At 32.0% G+C, this 18,770-nt stretch overlaps 1 protein-coding gene and 3 non-coding genes across 9 annotated transcripts in view; 1 reads left to right on the top strand and 3 right to left on the bottom strand.

The window, feature by feature from the left end:
- The window catches only part of LOC109537841 (protein yippee-like 2), a 93,917-nt gene that overhangs the window by 57,876 nt on the left and 17,271 nt on the right, over nucleotides 1-18,770 (top strand). The window contains exon 1 of one of the 6 annotated variants that reach the window (XM_048663617.1): nucleotides 15,609-15,850. The exons of 3 other annotated variants lie outside the window; for them this stretch is intronic. In XM_048663617.1, the coding sequence (XP_048519574.1) occupies nucleotides 15,786-15,850 (65 nt within the window). In that variant the 5' untranslated portion in view covers nucleotides 15,609-15,785. Of the gene's footprint in view, nucleotides 1-15,608; nucleotides 15,851-18,770 lie in introns of those variants that run through there. 2 more of the 6 variants (XM_048663618.1, XM_019904757.2) reach the window with 2 other exon arrangements.
- Nucleotides 7,810-7,882, bottom strand: Trnav-aac. Its single transcript has one exon. It is a non-coding gene; the product is annotated as a tRNA-Val (tRNA).
- On the bottom strand, nucleotides 13,895-13,966 carry Trnap-ugg. The gene has a single exon. It is a non-coding gene; the product is annotated as a tRNA-Pro (tRNA).
- Nucleotides 15,640-15,711, bottom strand: Trnap-ugg. The gene has a single exon. It is a non-coding gene; the product is annotated as a tRNA-Pro (tRNA).

Raw genomic sequence — 18,770 nt, 5'->3', positions numbered from 1 at the left:
GTTATTGTTCTTGACCTATCATCTCAAACACTTTCAATGGAGCATTCAGAAGAGGCACAAAAACAACCCGCAAACAATTTGAAAATTTAGTAGAGTTTGTGCAGGAAAATAAATTTTATTTTCAAGACCATTTTCCAATTGTTCTAATAAAGCTAACCTTATAAGACTACCAAAAGACATATTTTTCTTTTAAATTAAAAACAAATTATAGCTAAAAGACAAAACTACGATCTGATTAAACACCATTGTTTTATTTATTCCCCGAAGTTAACTTCGAGGGATGCACGTTAAGTTCGAAAGCGGCATGTGATTTGATGCTGTTATTCTGAAACGCTATTTCTTCATATAACGTTTGTCGATAGCGTGCGCCTGTTATAATATAAAGGTTTTACTGATACAACACACCAGTTGGAGCCACATAACGTGTTTGACGGATAACATGCACGTTAAAGTTAACGTGAGTGATACAGCACAGGGCTGAATGTATGTGTACATTTCTTTTCTTTGAAAAAAAAATAACGTAAAATTTTAAAATTAAACTCAAATAAATAAAATTTGATCACAGTTCCAGAATTATAACGTGCAACATAAATTTAAAAAAGTCAATTTACCAAATTATCACCGGACTAATAGTACTCAACTATGTTTCAGGAGATATTTAAAGTGCCTGCCTTCAACTTCCAAACACTTTATCACTCTTTTTTTGAGAATTTTGCACTCGTGCTAACATTTCAGGTGTCACTAACAAGCAGAGAAAGTGAATTATTTCCTTCAAATCATCTGAGGTTGTGGTTGCAGTGGCCATCACTATCTTTTATAAAAAAAACTCCTCAAAAAAAATTCAAGCGGAGTCAGATCTGGAGATCTCGAAGGCCAGTTGCGGGTCAAGAACGACCTCTCCTAAAACTCCTACTGCCCGATTTTCGTTTGCTGCAGTACATTTCCGTCTTCTCGTTTTTTTCTTAAACTACCCTCGTAGTGCGACCTCTGGTGTCTTACCTTTTAAACGGCATGTGGGATTTTGGATTGCTACGGAATCTTTGCGCCCACAATAGCGCAGCTTCTCTGTAATTCTTTCTGCAGTCTCCCAAAATTAACATGTCAATTTCCATATTAAAAGGGATTTCATGATAAACATTCCATGTTTAATTACAATAACTTGAGGAAAAGAGCGTAAAAACGTCAAAATTATTATTAACGCTCGCAGTTTACGCGTTGCCATGGATATGAAAGACTTTGGAAAACCACTGACTTAAACATGTTTAATTGTACGAGTATTAAACATTCAATAAGACGTAAATTATCGATAATTATATAACCCGAGGAGTAAACAAACGATGCAAAATTTTGTCCACATACGTAGTTTTTCATGCTGAACCAAATTTCAGAATCAAAAAAATATTCCATTTAAAATGTCGAAGTTGTCTTTACCTCTCAAACAGGGCGCTTGAGTACAATAATTTAAAATATGTCCCCCGACCTATTTATTACTTTCCAAAATTTTTTGAAATACAACATACATTTTTTTGTTGTCTTCCTAAGGCGTAGGATCTAAAGTATATTTGGCACATTTAAATATAGAACAATACAGATGGAGCCCTTGCCGTTCGATGGTACAAAACTTTCTCTTTTTCCTCTCAGGTAGAAAAACTTGTCATTTAGGTTGGTTCAGCAATAGAAATAGTAGCAGAGAACAAGTGTCTCAGATAGTAGTTTAAATCCAAGATGGATAAGCAATATACTGGTTTTTGGCGCTACCTAGATGAAAGAATCCCGAAAGATATTATTTTTGGTAAATGTACCGAAGAAATTAATAATGATTAATTCTTAATTTACTTTTATTTTTAGTGCTCCTAGTTACTTTGTGTATACTTATATATGTATGTGTGTGTTATCTCAAAAATCGATCCTGGTAAGTTTACTTACGAATTCTAGAATTCTTAGAATACAACTTGCTACTTTATGATTAAACCGAAACCAGATCACTCCCATAATTTACACCCTTATGTTCAGTTACTTTGCCTACATGTATCAAGGTTTGAATTAAATGGTGAAGGTTTCGGTTCTAGGAAAACTTTCGGGGCAAAACGTGCACAGTTGATAGAATGTAAGTTATCCAGCCCTTCATCGAGTAGTACTTGACTTCGATCAGTAGTTCGCGATCAAGGATAATCTGAGTGAAATAATTAAATGGTTTTTATCACTCTATTTCTGTGGTGTTGATGACTTCCCGTTCTGTTGTTGCTGTATATCGTGGGCTTAAAGCTAAACCTGACCAAGTCGATATAACCAATCCAAATATCAATTTTCGGTCAATGCGCTTGTAAACCGAGCCAAAAATAATATCAGTGTCCTTTTGGAAACTTGGTCATTAAAACATATTCGGCAATTTTGGAATTTAAACAAGTCTGGACAAGTCTCCAGCTTCTAGCAATTCAATTGCTGGCACATTCACTTTTTTTTCTTCTTGGAAGAATCGGTTTCCTTGTGCACAAAACTGGACGTATTTAGAGTCTTCCTGAAGAAAACTTGCTTTTAAACTTTATCAATTTCTGTCATTATTATGCATTTTAAGTTTTGAAGAGCGCAATTTAGAAACAAACCACAAAACGCTTGCTCAACCAGACAACCACAAACTTGACACTGTGCTTCTTCATAAAAATATTGTCGAAAAGTAATGTTTCCAAATCCAAATAGAACATTTGAGGAAGTTTAAGCAAGTTTTGCAATGTTTTATTTTAACTTTTCGTTATATCGCTACTCTGCCAAATTAGCATTGAACTGCTTTGAAATATTGCTATTGGAATGACCCTAAAAAAACATCGTCAATTCGTACTCTCTATGCAATACTAGAAATAAACTAACTTTTCTTGTTATAATTTATCTGCCGCATGGCATGGATCAATTACCTTCATAAACTACATTCTTCAAAATACGCCTATGTTCTAAAATTCTGAAGTGAAAACCTTTTTTCGTTGTTCCTGTTTTATTTTTGATAAAACATCGGATTTAAAAGCATTTCAATTTTTCAGTGAAGCAATACGCGGTCATTAATTATACCCTCAAAAAAAGCTACGAAGAAACTTTTAAAACAAAAATTATATATTAATTTTCTTGACGAGCACTTACTGGCACCGCGTCGTAGAAAAAAGGTAATCGTGAATTATGCAAAAGGGTGATAGGTATAATGACATAGAGCAGGATCAGCAAAAAATCGCTGGGTTAAGTGTTGGTGGTTAACTTCAAAGGTGAAAGAGGCAAATGAAACACTCATCGGGTGCTAAAACGTGATTTTGCTTTTAACTAAAATTGCCAAACTGCCTCAAATTGATGAACATCCACCATTAAGGGGAAAAGTAATTGGACGTTGAGGTTTTATCGGCTAACGTGTTGGCCTTGTTTTACAATCGGTAAATTTCTTCCAGTCGCCACAGTGATCCGCTTAAAATAGGTGGATAAACTTTATTCGTTTCCCAGTCAGCACGTGATTGTGCAAAATGCGGATGACATGCACCCTAATGTCCTCGATTAACCAAAGAAGCTTTTCTGAATTTTGGAAAGTTGCCAGTTCAAACGTCTCTTAAAACTGGCACACCAAAACAGGAAACGTCACTTTAGATAGCCGGAAACTTACAACTCATAGTTTCACTAAGTGCACTTTATACATAATTCGTCGTTGTTGAGGACTTCGTGGATACTGAAATGGTTTGATTATAAATTAACTTGACTTCAATCAACCACTCAAGCTGGTCCCTAATAGGATTTGAACCAAGAAGTAATGACGTTTTGAAATCAACTGTATTTTGTTCCTTATATAAATTTATAATGTATGTTTTTTGCCAAGTACTTAAGGGTAATTTTTTGCTTTGTCACTTGTTTTATTTGCTCTACTCACTATGTCAGAATTTTGATGCATTCTTCTTTCTTTATTTTTATCTACTGCCTTCATCTAACATCTAGGAAAGTTATGTTCTACTACTTTAACATCTGCATTACTTCAGGCCAACCCTTCATAATGTAATTTTTTTTAACTTTCTCTCATTGCTTCAGTTGTTGTCCATGTCAGAATTTCTTCCAATTTGAAAAATTCAGTAATTTCTTCTTTCTTTAGCTTTTCGTGTGCTCTGCATGATAAGACAGTTCCACTATTACAGCTTATTAAACTGAATCACTATGTAAATCAAATATTCTCTTAATTTAAAAAATATGGCTTATATTCAGTAACTGTGTTTTATTTTTAATTTGTTCCTTGATTTTATTTACTTACATCTTGTAAATATTTAGACACTGTTTTTGCAACTTTCTCTCATTGCTCCTATTTCTGCTGTAAAATTTTTGAAAACTATTCCATATGAGAATTTTTATATTTTTGTCTTTCCTTATCATTTTTTGCTGGTTTCCACAAGTGAAGAAATTTGTAATCTATTACAGATTTAAACTACTGAATTACTAGAATTTAAGTTGGAAGCAAAGAAACACTATATGGCTATTATTTCTGAGTTGACTATTTTCTCTTTCTTCTTCAATTAATTTCTTTTTTGCGTTCTGCTGCAATTTGATTTATAAGAGGTCAAACAAACATTCACCTAGTTAAATGTTACTTTCTTATAACAGAAAAGCTATTTAAATCTGAACATGATTACTTTTTTTGGATATTTAGTCGTTCAGCAGAATGCCATTTATCTTTTTGTGGCTTTATTCTTCTTTTCTTTGAAGTTACTGAAGTTGAAGAATTTAGGTAATACTTTACCAGTTTTTTGTTTCACTAAAGATTTTAAAACTACTCGCATGTGTTTTCGCTTCTTTCTTTCTTCGTAAGAACTTTTACTTGATGATTTCAATTGTGTTTTCTATACTCAGTTTTCATAGATTCAATCATCTTTCGAAGTTTCAGCTTGAATCGTTTTATGGAGATTTAATGTCAACCTTTACAATATCGTGCAATTTAATAAGAATTACAACACTACGCACACTTAAATATGAAAATGAGTCTGTTCCTCCATTGATCAAGTAAGAAGTGAAGCCATGCAAGTGGGATCAAATTTGATCATAATTTTCCCTTGCAAAGACTCTAAGATCGATAGTTTAATCATATTGCCATTGTTAAGTCATAATATTAAGATTTCACTTTAAACTGTATGCATTTTAATAAATTAACTTTCATCATCTTCTTTTGCATCTAAATAAGGTTTAATAACTAACTAAATTAATTTTAAAATATTTTTTAATGTTTTTCATTTCGAAGTTCGAGTATTATTAATTATTGAATTAAGCAGCCGCATTTAAGTTCTTTATTAATGCCAATTTTTACACAACTCAAGTTTGAAAACGAGCTCAACTAATCACCGTGAAATTAAACGCTATTAATTAAAGCGATAATGGGTAAGTTTTTCCGTTTTTCACGCAACTTGCACATTAAAAAATCTCAGAATTTTGCGGTTTTAATGTGAAAATGTATTATCAATCTGATAATTAAAAAATGAAAGTGAACTGAATTCTAACCAGCAGAACAGTATGAAAACGATAATTTGCTCACGAAATTATATACATGTAAAAAATACGCAGATACTGATCTGAAATGAGTAAGGAAAAAAAACGAGATCTGTTTTTAGAAATTATGTATCTCACTATATTTTAATTGTGTTTACAGTCAATTAACATATTATAATGCAAATGGAACTTATTATATTACACAAACAAATGGACGGATTTTCAAAAAGAATTAGGTTTATCGCAATAGTTTGCTGTGTAGATAAGATGACTCCAAGGCAGCAAAAAGCAATTGTCAAAAATTTTGAATAGCGTATTTGAATACGGAATAATGTATAGCATAAATATGTTTTTTATTGGATGATCAATAGTGGAACTTATCTAGGAAAATCTCGGTTAAAAACGGTTTTAAAGTTTTATTCATAGTAAGCCACTGCATATTAGATATTTATCTCAAATGCTTTCAAGAACAAGTCGAAACATTCCGAACATACAAATTGTGTGTCCAATGTTCCGGATTTATCTCAAATGACTCTTGAAATATTTACAATTTTCCCAAACAAAATACAGTTGACCGACACAGTTGAAAACACTATCGACCCTGAGTAGAGTTGGATTTTCTACAGCAAATTTCAAATAAAATCTCAAATTTACTATTTATAAACCCCAAAATAGCAATTTTAAATTGTGCTTTTTCCAAGTGTGTGTTTAGCTTCCAAAATAAGTACCAGTTTCTATAAATTTTCTTATATCCCTTCTCTCTGAGACTCAAAATTTCAAAAATCCCAGCTGTTCAATTTATTACCAAGTTGAAGAGGTTGCCTTATTTTCAGTTCAATATTTTTGATTTAATTCCATAATAACAAATGAATGTTTCTGATAGAGTAACCTTGTTGACTCTGTTATATATTGATTTTAGTTGTTGTAAATATGTATTTATCTTTTAATAATATTGACTTAAAAACATAGATCTTATGTAAATATATATTCTGATTTCAAATTTAACTTACTTAAATATTGATTCAAAAATGAACGAGTTGATTTAGGAAATCAAAATAGATAGAGAGTAGACAGGACGTCCTGTATAGAATATGAATTCTGAAAATTTCTCAATTCTCAACTTTCATGAAATATTGGAATGAGTAGTGCGTAAGAGCTAATTACATTTTTGGCAACATAAAGTACCAACATTGAGCACATGGACTATGCCCTATAGCAATTTATTGCTTTGAAAATATTTTCAATGACAACCTGCAAGCAGTTTAGTATGATTTGAGACTATTAGTATGATTTATCACAGTTGTAGTAGTCCATATTCGTAACGTTTTTTCTACGTTGCACCATATGAAGTCTATAAATATTCTCTTGTGTTTCTTGGCAAATGTGCCATAAACAAGTTTATTTCAATAAGTTTTCTGAAAAATGTACTTTCACTGGAAAAGTTCATCATATGAGATTCACTGCAGGGGATAAGACAGCTAAAATAGTCGGTCGAACTATAATTAACTTTACCTCGTTAGCCCAGCCTCGCACCATATGGAGATAAACTTAATATGATTTTTGTTTGTTGCTATATTCATTTAGTGTTAAAATTACCTAGTCGAAGATTAACGCAAAAAATCAGTATGTAATGAGAAAATTGACCTGCAAATGTACCATCTCCAAATAAGAAGCGTGTACTTATTAATTTAAATAATTTAGGCATGATTTTTTGCATTGCAAATATCAAGTTTCATACTAAATATCAAAACAAAAAATGTGCGTTGTATTATTTGTCATTACATTAAATTTTGTGGCTCTTTTCTAAACCGCCGAGACAAAAAAATTGTGAACATATGCACAAAAATTGTGAATCTGAAATTTAAATTTCTTTCCTGTGACGAATGTACCGCTTTGTTTTAAGGCAACCGCTAGTCTAATCAAAAATGTATGTAGGTTTTTTATATTTTTTATAAGTTTTTTTAATAGAATTATTTGGGATATGTTTAGGAAGTAATGTTATATTCTATACTATAAACTTGCTCATACAAATTTTTAGTATTCCAGGTGCAAGCTATTTAAAAACACACTTTTTATTTGGGATCTAAAATTTGGCTTATGGCAAAAGCCACTGAATTCAGTTGAATAAATTAATTTATTATTATACATAGATATAATTAATAATTATTTATTTATAATTTTTATTAATCTAGGACAGAAGAATCGGCAAAAGTTAGTTACGTTGCCTGGCAAAGTGCAATCTCCTTCTTGAAATGATGTAAACATAAATAAATTATATTTGTTGAATAACTTGAAAAAAAATGTGAATTTAAAAACATTTGTTTCCGCCCGGGATCGAACCGGGGACCTTCCGCGTGTTAGGCGGATGTGATAACCACTACACCACGGAAACTTGCAAGAAGAATTCGAATAGTAATAATGTACGTTTTCTAATTTTTAGTAATAGATTACAAAAAATTCTAGTAGAGCAATATTTGCACACTAGCAAATCTATGAAAAAATTACAAATTTCGTTCCAACTGACCAGTGTTTAAAGCAAACAGTGCTTCATTTCTAATTGAAAATAAATGTTAAACCACAGACAGAATGAGGAAAAAAATTTCTTATATTGTATTTAAGTACAAAACGTTTCTTCAGATATCGATAAAATTGTGTTTCTATATAACTATGAGATAACTGCCATCCATATTGTGAGTACATTTTTAAAGATATCAAACTTTAAGCTTGATACACAACTAGATTTGTATCCAAATGCTTTCGGGTCCAATTCAGATTTAAATCGACTGGAAATATTGCATGCATTCATCCTGGGCATAATCCAGTTTTACTTGTAATAGACATTTTATGCTCTATGGTTGTTATTTATTAAAAAATTTAAAAAATTGATCGGACTAGGATTTTGATTGTTTTCAAACGAAAGTGGAAAATGTGTTCCAACTAAGCATCGTTATCGCGCTCGTTCCCCAAAGTCCCTTTCGGGAACTTTTTTTTTACTTATTGTGTTTCATGAAACGATCCTGTCTTTCAGCCACAAAAATATGAAACGGCAAGGTTTAAAATAAATGATTTTTTTAATGTTTGGAGATTCGGAAAAGGAGATTTTATAAGGCATCTTTCCCTTTTTCCATCATCATCATCAGCTTTCTCATAAGTCTCTCAAACCAAATTCGATGTTTAGAACTGATGATGATGATTGAAAATGCCTTTAAAAAATTGCATGATCGCTGAGATTTGTTTCATATAAATATTGGCTAATAAATAGCTATACTTAAAATAAATAAATAGTTGCTGAAAATGTGAGCCCCTGAAGTACTAGAAACTTAACTAATAAGTTAAGTCTATATAATAAACAAAGTCCTGATTTTGAGGATATACAGGATAATTCATAAGCGTATGATCAAAATGGTACTTCGACATTCTTAGTCTCGAAAAATGACAATCTGACCTAACTTTTATTAAAAAAAATTGTCTGCTTCTGCTATCAGCCAAAGTTTTTCAAAACAATACGTTAATACGCATTTTAATGTAGGTATCGTTATTTCACTGTAAAAAACATTAATTATTTTTTTGGTAATTTTCAATATCAACTCTTTGCTGTTGTTTCAAGATGTTTTCCTGCTCTTGGTAAAATCTTTTAGCATTCACAGTTTTCAATAAACAATAAAATGCCAGCATATCCAATATCTTTTGTAATTCGGGTTTATGAGAAATGGTCGTTTATTGGACTATCATCCAGATTCAATAGGGAATTGTGTTTCTTGAGTACGTGTTCATATTCTTGGCGCGTTAACCAACATTATTTAATCAAATACAATTATATTTTATCCGTCGCAACTTTTTATTGTCAGCTAATTCATATTTATAAAAATGTTTAAAATAAGTATGGCACAGAGAAAAAATTGGTCATGAACTATAAATTAGTATTCAAGTAAAGAGGACAAACGGGGACAAAAATCTCGAGAAAGACTAATGCATCCACTAAAAAAATAAAAGTGATTCCAGCTCCCAATAAAAACTTCTGGTAATACTTGTGACAAGGCAAACTGTAGAATTTACCTTTTGTCAAACGCGGATTAGCAAGCTTCACAAACAATACAAAACAAGTTTCATTAAAATTAATCGAAACATTTTTCTAATGATGCAAAAAACTAATTTTTTTTTAAAGATATTTCACTGATATTTATATTTATTTTTTTATATACTTTTTATATATTGATGATTGATAGTTTGTTGCCCTTTCAATGCTCGTCGTCGCAGACAATTTTCGTTAACAGTTTTCAAGATGTCGACTATCAGAAAGGAAACATAAGTTTTTTTCAAATTTCTATGGTGTTGAACTTACTTACTCATTTACTCTCTAATTTTCAGAGGTGAATCAATTTCAAGTAATTTAAAAAAAAATATATTTTTAGTCTCTATTATAAGTGTTTAGCTAGTAATTCAATGGAAGTATTAAAATAACACGTCATTTTTCAAACGCGTTCATGCATTTGCAATTTACAAAAATAATCCTATTTGCACAGTTACTTCCAGTCATATTATTCAAGTTACAGCAGGAATCCATGTGGCTCTGTAAGAGTATAAAACTGTCCACTTTTCGCAAAAAACTGTAAACAACTTATGCAATGAATAACCTGCAACAGCGCAATATATTTAAGAAAAATATTGTTTTGGAGCAAATATAACTCATAAGCAATCTCCGGCAGTTTGGGCCTACGTATTTGTTATTTTTCCACAAACAAAAACGTATTCTAAAATATTCGGCATGTTTACGAATTAACTTGATTCACGATTTCGTAACTAAATTAAATCTAATTTCTCCAATTATTTAGAGTTGCAGTTGTTCTGGCTAATAAACCCTAATTAATTTTATTATAAAAAATAATGATGGGGTCATTTAATATGTTCCTCATTCGACTTAACTACAGCGTTCTTAATAAGCTATTAACCCGAGGTGGCAAAATGTGGAACATTGAACTGCCCATTAAGCTTGCAATCTTATAGCGAAACAAACATTCGCTCGTACGCCTGCCAAAATTGCATTTGCCAATTTCAGACGCGCCTCTTTACTAAACTGCAACATGATGTTGCAGGAGCTACGAACTAATTAGAAACGCGAGCAACAAAAATAAATGAGATTTGAAAAGGAAAGTTCTGATGTGTGCAAGATAAGCGTTTAATAATTGAAATGTTTGCGACCTTTAGTTCAGGTTTCTCCGCATTGGTAGGCAATCTCTAATTTTACGATGAGACAATTGAAAATTTAACACGTACGTTTTTCTGAACCCTCTTGAATCGTTCATTCGCATAATCTTTAATATACGTCCGCGTTGAGATTGTGAGGAGAAGTATGTAATTTCTAATTATACGCTGTAATCTTCTTAAGAACAATTATTAAAGTATTATAGGAATTATTAATTATAGGAAATTTACAATAAGGCGTAAGTACCTAGTTGGTGAATGAACCCATATTTCGCAAATATTTCCTGGCTACCGGATCTTTGAATTAAGCGCTAAGGAACTTGAACTATTCGCAGGTTTCAAGTGTTTTTAAGTAGCAAAAAGTAAAATATCAGAAAGTTTTTCGAGCTTAAATGCCGTGGTTTAATGGAATTTCTTGCTTCTACATCTGCCAAAAAGGCCACCCAAATGTAGGCTTCAAAAGTTGCAAAATAAATTGAATTTGTTTAGATTTTAACCATTGCTTAGCGTAAGAATTCATCATTAGCATATTCTTTTTTCTACCTTTCCCATTTTTTGTCCTAACAGATCATTTTTTTGATGAAGAACTGCTAAATCAAGAGGATATATTAACAACTCACAAATCAAGCACACAAATAAAATTCAATGTTTTTGATCAAAGAAAAATTATAAATAGTATTAATCAACTCCGTTTGAACTCACTGACTTTCATCCAAACTAAAAGGCCAACAAATAGGAAACATCTAAAATTCGTGGGCAAAACATGCGGTCGTAGCCAACTACGCTTTTTTGTTTGATAATGATAATAATAAACTCATCTTTTTTTTCGAAAACAGTTTGAAGCAAATAATTTCAAAATCAAGGCGTTTATTTAACTGACCGGGTGTTATTGGAAATTTTAATTAAGTTATTTTTTTAGTGAAAGTGTTAAAGTTCATAACAAAAACTGAAAAAAGCTATAAGGATCAAGGAATTTGCACAGGTTTAAGGAATTTGGTGCCCAGCGATTATCGGAGTTAGAAAGAAAGATAATTTAGCACTCCAGTTTTGAGGTCTTGTCGTAGGTTCTAGAAGAATGCAAATGTCTCGATATTAGAGATAAATTCAGCAGATATTCCCAAAATATTAAATGTTTCAAATTTTAAAACAAGCAATGATAAAAGCTGTAAGGGAAAAAGTATTTGCACTACTGGTCAAGATGATAAGATTGTTTTTGAAATGTCGTTATCCCCAGTGATCCGCTGATTTGCAAATATTTATAGTTTTCATTAACAGACTGGCAGAAGAAAAACATTATTTTAGGAAAACTGCCCACACTTAAGGAGTTGTTTTTGTTGAAAATAGCAAAAAAAAATTACTTCTTTATTTCACTTTATCTCTGATGGGTTCGATCTTCATATTTCGATTATGATAACAGATTGATATTCTATTGATGATAAAGAAATTATGTAACTTTTTGCTATTGAGCTGATTCTACCCGAACGATACATGAAATGCAGTTTTTTTTTGGAAAAACTTGATATTTTATGGTAGTTTGGTTTTTATTAAATTTAATTCAGAAACTTTTCAGAAAAAAATTATTTTGAATGTTTACAGTTTGTTTGAAAGTTAAAATCATTTCTTATATGACTTTTGCTTTAGAATTTTGTGCAGTTTAATGCTCTATTTAGATGTTTTATTAATTTAGCGCTAGCTTTGCAGCTCAACTGGTTCTCAAAATATTATCCCTAGATTAAGAGCGGTTTTGAGGACACGCATTAATTTAAGATTTTCGACTTTTCTGTGAAACCGAAAACATTTTAAAAATTATATTTGGTATAGAAAAATGGACAATTTAAGACTCGATCCCAGAAAGGCAACAAGAGATTTGCATCTCAACCCGATCTTTAAATATGAGTCTTTGCTTAAGAGCGCTTTTTGGGACATGCATTAATTTAGGATTTTCACATTCTACGTGAAAACTAAAAACATTTCCTAAATTATGTTTGGTATGAAAAGTACATATTCTAAGGCTCTATCAACGATTGATAACTAAATCTTTGCAGCTCATCCGGTTTTCGAAATATGAGCTAAAAACTATCAGGGGTTCTCAGGTTCCGCATCAGATCTGAACCTTGCATTTTTTCGTGAAAACTACAAAAATTCCTAAAATGATGTTTAGTTCATAAAAGTGCGTAATCTCTTGATAAGAATTAAAGCTTCTCAGCTGGTCCGGTTCTCTGGATACCAGTCGAAAACTAAGACGTTCTCAAAACCACGCATTTATTTAAGATTTTCGCATTTTGCGTGAAAACTAGACACATTTCAAGCAATGATCGTTGGTATCAAAAACTGTCCAATTTATGGCTCTATTCCGTAAATGCAACTAGAGCTTCGCACCGGTTTTCGATATATGAGCTAAAAGCTAAGGAAGTTTGCAAGATCCGCATTAGGTCCGATTTTTTGCATTTTGTGTGAAAACTATAAACATTCTTGAGACTGTTTTGCAATCAAAAAGTGCACAATTCAAGGCTCTATCTCGCAAAGGCAACTTATTGAGGTTGAGGTTCGCAGCTCAACCGGTTCTCTAAATGTGAGCCTTAGATTAAGAACGGTTTTCAGGATGCGCATTAATTTAAGACTTTCGCATTTTGTGTCTAGAAACTAGAAAGATTCCTAAAATAATGTTTGGTAAGAAAACTTGCGCAATTTAAGGCTCTATCTCACAAAGGAGCTTTGCAGCTCAACCGGCATTAATTTTGAACTTTAGCATTTTGCGTGAAATGTACTTACAGATGCGAAGACTAGTACGCTCTTTGAATAACAGAGTATCTGAATCCTCGCTTTAGAAACCGTTGGATAGGAACACGTGGTGGCCACCACGATCACCGGATCTAACACCACCAGGTTTTCTTCTTTGGGGAATGTTGACAAGTAAAATTCATAAAGAAGTCAGTTTAACTCTGAAGTTTGCTTATATCGCCGTATTTTAGCAACAATTATTTGGGGTAGGATTTTTTCCACACCTGTCAGGAACACCGTGTGTGCAAAATATTTTCGACCACTTGAACTCGATTAGTTGCGAGAGGCATTTGGACTGTGCCATTAAATACTCACTTACTTTCGACAGATATGCAATAAAATTAGATGCAATTAAGTTGTGGTAGATGAATGCATATGGTAACAAATAGAGGGATGTTTGAGGGATTTTTTCCAAAAATAAGGGCTCAACCGGGATTTGAACCCGGGACCTCTCGCACCCAAAGCGAGAATCATACCCCTAGACCATTGAGCCGCACATTTGTTATTAACAAATTTTTAAACAAACACTTTCACTTTATCAAAACACTTGTAAAGTAAGCACGTACCACTTACGTCGAGTATGGTCTAGTCTAGTCGATGTGACGTGATGCGTTCACTCGACTCACACACACACCACATCGCATGTTGCAATACTTAAGTTAATAACTATAAGAAAACAACTACTTGTATATTAATATGGGAAAGCAAAAGTCTAGGTTTTGTCCATGGTTTAACTGCATAATGTTTTATATTTACTGCCAATTTCTAAACAGCAGGATACAATTTAATAATCAAACTTTAACAGGCAAAAAAACTGGAGCCACTTGGTGTTCGTGAATAAAAACTATTAATTGTTTGTTTCTGGCTTGCTGGTAAATCATTTCTATTTTTTAGACTTGTTTATGGAGTATTTGTTAAAATTATCCTAAAAAATGCTTCATTGTTCATGGGAAAGTATTTAGAGAATCCACGAATAATGTGCCAAAAGCACATACATTTTAATCAAATTTGATGAAGATGAAGGATGATAACGATAAAATAAAGAATATTCTTTATGTGATTTTTATATTTATATGCCTACATTATAGCAATGATAATTTTGGAGCAAATAGTACTTAAAAACAACTTACTTTATTATGTCGTTCGAACATTCGGTATACAGGTTGATTCAAAATTGACATTATTGCTCTGGTGGTGTTTAGGGCGTACAGAAAATATAGTAAAACATTTCAAAAACTGAGAAAATTGCAAAATACTAGCTGCCTCATTAACATTACGTAAATACTTGTTGCTTCTTAAATATCAAAAACTCACGTTAAGTGAAGAAAAAGAAAGTCAGTAACTTACAAATAAGGAAAACAATTTGGAGATTGCCTTATTGTTATTATTATTATTATTATTGGATTATTATTCTTCACTTTTTCGATATCATTCAGGACTTAATAAAATTACCGTGAAATATATGTGCTTATCATTCGTGGATTCTCGAGAAAAAAACAGAGTGCGTCAACTATGTATCATTGTAAATATTTTTTAAATTTGCGCATTTAGTACCTTTACAAGATGACAATGATAACTTTTAAACAAATAGTACTGGTTAAACTTACAAAATGCGGCTGTTGTTGGGACACCCTGTGCATGCGAAAATCACTGCAGTCATAACATGCCAGAAAAAGTAAAGAATTATCTGCATTGTAAAGTACTGAAATTGAAACAATTTTATCAAATATATTCGGCTTTCGCGTCAATTATTTGAGAATGTTTTTCTCGAATCTAAGGGGTGGTTGTTGAAACGTACACTGAATTAAATTATTAATTTTTAGCGTTTTATATTGATTATAATTATTATTATTGTGTCGAGTTTTGGTAGAGTTAAATTTTGAATGTAAAACGTTTACATTTTTCTATAAATTGACTTTTCCCACATCAGTTCATGAAGCCTTATCAGCTCTCATAACGAATGAACAACATGTTTTAAATTTTATCAATTTGCACTGAATTTTTGAAAAAAACAACTGTTTTTCGGGAACAGGCTGCTGAAAATTGAGAAATAATTAATAAAATTTAAATTTTCCACTTTTTTATGTTGCGTGCAAAATAACAGTTGTTTCTAAATGCAAAACTATAGACCTCCAGGGTTGTTAGAGGGAATTTTTCCAAAAGTAAGGGCTCAACCGGGATTTGAACCCGGGACCTCTCGCACCCAAAGCGAGAATCATACCCCTAGACCATTGAGCCGCATATTTGTTAATAACAATTTTTTAAACAAAACACGTTCACTTTATCAACACACGTTGCAATCATTCAAGCACATGCCACTTCACCTCGAGCATGGACTAGCGCTCCTGCTGCGTTCGTTCAACATAAACAACAGATTGTAAGTCGCATTTGTTAAACTATTAGTTAGAAACAGTCATCAAGAATTATTGTATTGGTTAAACAAAGAATTGCGTTTATGAGGCCCTGAAGCACATGCACAAAGGGAGCATATCGTTAGAAAGAATTGAAATAACAATAATAATAAGTCAAATTGATGATTTCGAACCTCCAATTAACTGCACCGCTGTTGTGTTTTTATCAGTTTGTTTTGCATCATCTAATAAATAATTTTCTAATTAAACCAATTGATAAATTTACATCAAATGAACAATTGTTTAGTGGAGATTTTTAACGGAGAATATTAAAAAGACATACACGTTGCGAATTTATATTTTCATAAAAGGTTTGCTGAAAATAAAAATAAATTAAAGTATCAATTGTGTTTTGAAGAATGGCAAATATTACATCGGAAGAAATAAAGTAAAACCAATTCACTTAATAATGATTAGCAGGATATTAAGCAGTCAAGATCAAGATGTACATTCATTTAGTCTTAGACCAGAAGCTTTGGTTGCTCCAAAACTTATTGTTTCTTCAGATGAAAATGATCTATATTTCCGTATCCGATGAAAATGATCCATCCATTCGTGTAATGTACAGAACAACAGTAAAGAACAATATGACCATTTTTATTTTAAAATCCTATTGAATTTTTATACCAAATGTAGGTAGGTACTTACTACAAGTATAAGCTATGCATTAGTAATAAAGCTCTAAGGATTTGGGTGATTCTTATTGCATTTTTTTCAGAAATGTCTCCAACGAGCATATTACTTATTCAAACAGACCGGATTGAGATTCAGTGAAACCGTAAATATGAGTAGAAATATGTTTCGCAGCTTTCCAGGATTTGAATTGAAACAAAACTGTGCTGTTTCATCAATGTTTTAGATTTCCTGCAATCGCGAAACAATATTTTGTCGATTATTTCAAGTTTCTTCTTTCGTTCAGTAGCCGCACATCAATAAATATCTCATTACCCAGCTTAGTTACAAATGTAGAAAACATTGCACAGAAAGCTACGCTCTAATTTTGCAAGATATTATTAATTATCATCATTAAAATTAAATCTGCCGTTAAGAAGTTTCACTCCTTTGGACTTCTGAATATATTTACCAAGTTTCGATACTTTCAGAGCTCGAGTTTCGAAATTATGGAAATTTTGCAAACCTTCCCTAAACCTTGTCTGGGGTCCCAAAATGCAAATTGCTCAAAAACGGTATGAATTTACTGTAATAAACTGTAAATAAGGCAGATAAATAGTGTTTAATTTCAAATGAAAGGCTTTTTTCGGTACAATGGGCAACAATGCTTTGTTGAAAGTAATTGAGATGGACAGAGCAAGGTGGTGCATTCAAAGAACCTACAATACATGTATTTTTATTTGCTAGTTTTTTATTGCAAGTGAAAAGCATCAGCCGGGTTTAGCCTGAAAGTATTGCTCACGAAACATGTACTTTATTTTGCCCATGTATTTTACATCGGAAATCTTTCAGGAGTGTTATTTTCAGACGTAACCGGGTTGATGAGAGCTAGTAGTCTCGAAATCGGTTGTGAGGTGTCTGAGATTTACACAACTGGAAATCGTTTGGGTACAGATTATATCAGTAACCTGTGACGGTTTGATGATACCGAAAGTTTCATTTTCTCTTAACTGGAAAGGTTTGGTGAAATATTCTGTCGGAATTTCGTAAATTAAATCCAGCCTTGCTTCCTTATGGGATTTTCTAAAATTATTTTTCCCTTAGTGTTTTGGCTCTCAGATTGAATTATAGGTATCCATAACAAAAATGTTTACAAATGTACAACTTATGGTATTCTTATTATCTTAAAAATTGTTGAAGAAATGAAAGACGGTTTTCTAAATCTTAATTTAAGTGCGAAGCCTATTATCTTTTTAAGACATTTTTACAGTCGATAGCTCCAAATTCAGTCGCTCTTTTAATAGATAAATGTGCATGCTTTTCCTTGACTTGAACTTTAATGTGAACGTTTCATAAATGCGGACAGACATAAATGTTGCTTTGTTGAACAATTACCGAACTGTATATGGAACAAGTAATGTGCAATTATTAAAAGTTTAGGTATTGTAACAGAACCTTCAACGCGATGATTTTTAATTAAATACCATTAAAATGTCGCGCTCTCTATTATTGAAATTTTATGGCCATAATTCCGCGTTAGTCTAGCAAAACACATTATAAATATCTATTTGTGTTACTAGTGTATCGAGCAAAGAAATTTGGTTGTTTTGTTCTGAATATCAATTAACTACAATAACAAAATGTTATTCTGGTGCAATCAGCTAATAAAAAGCAAAATACGAGGTCACTAATTTATAGTCTCTGTTTTGAAATGCAACATAATTTCATTATGCTTACCTGTAAATGAAACGAAATTGGCATAGTTTGTTAGTACCATTACTGCCGATAATAATAGTAAAAAAAAACACAAAGAACTGTTGATCCGTGATATTTGGGCCAATGCTAAATGTCTAGGGAAAGAAGTGAAAGAATAATAGCAAACATGTTTGCAAAATGCAAAATGAGTTCCGTTATTTTATGAATATGCATCTGTGGCAATAAGTGATGTCTGGTTCTTCTCGCGGATAAAAAAGGTCTTTAACCGATCTATGCAGTTCATACTTAATTGATTATAAATTGAAATGTAAACATAATAAAGTGCTTGTTGAACTGTCAAGGTCAATGTTCGTCGGAATAAATTAAACAACGTATCTGAATTCATCCAACAAAGGAATGGCGATGTAAATTATAGAAATAAGCATAAATAAAGGGGCTATTTATCAGTGATAATTAAGGACGACGTTTTTCCGAAGGAATGAGATTATGCTGTTATACGTAGGTTTGTCCCGTTATTTTGGCAAAACAAACATGAACCAAAATAATGTTATGCAAGCA

This window comes from Dendroctonus ponderosae, unplaced genomic scaffold (assembly GCF_020466585.1).
Source record: "Dendroctonus ponderosae isolate FM_Combo_2020 unplaced genomic scaffold, Dpon_F_20191213v2 Dpon_F_20191213_2, whole genome shotgun sequence".
NCBI lineage: Eukaryota > Metazoa > Arthropoda > Insecta > Coleoptera > Curculionidae > Dendroctonus > Dendroctonus ponderosae.
The sequence above is the reverse complement of the archived record's forward strand: the minus strand, read 5'-3'. Positions and strand labels throughout refer to the sequence as shown.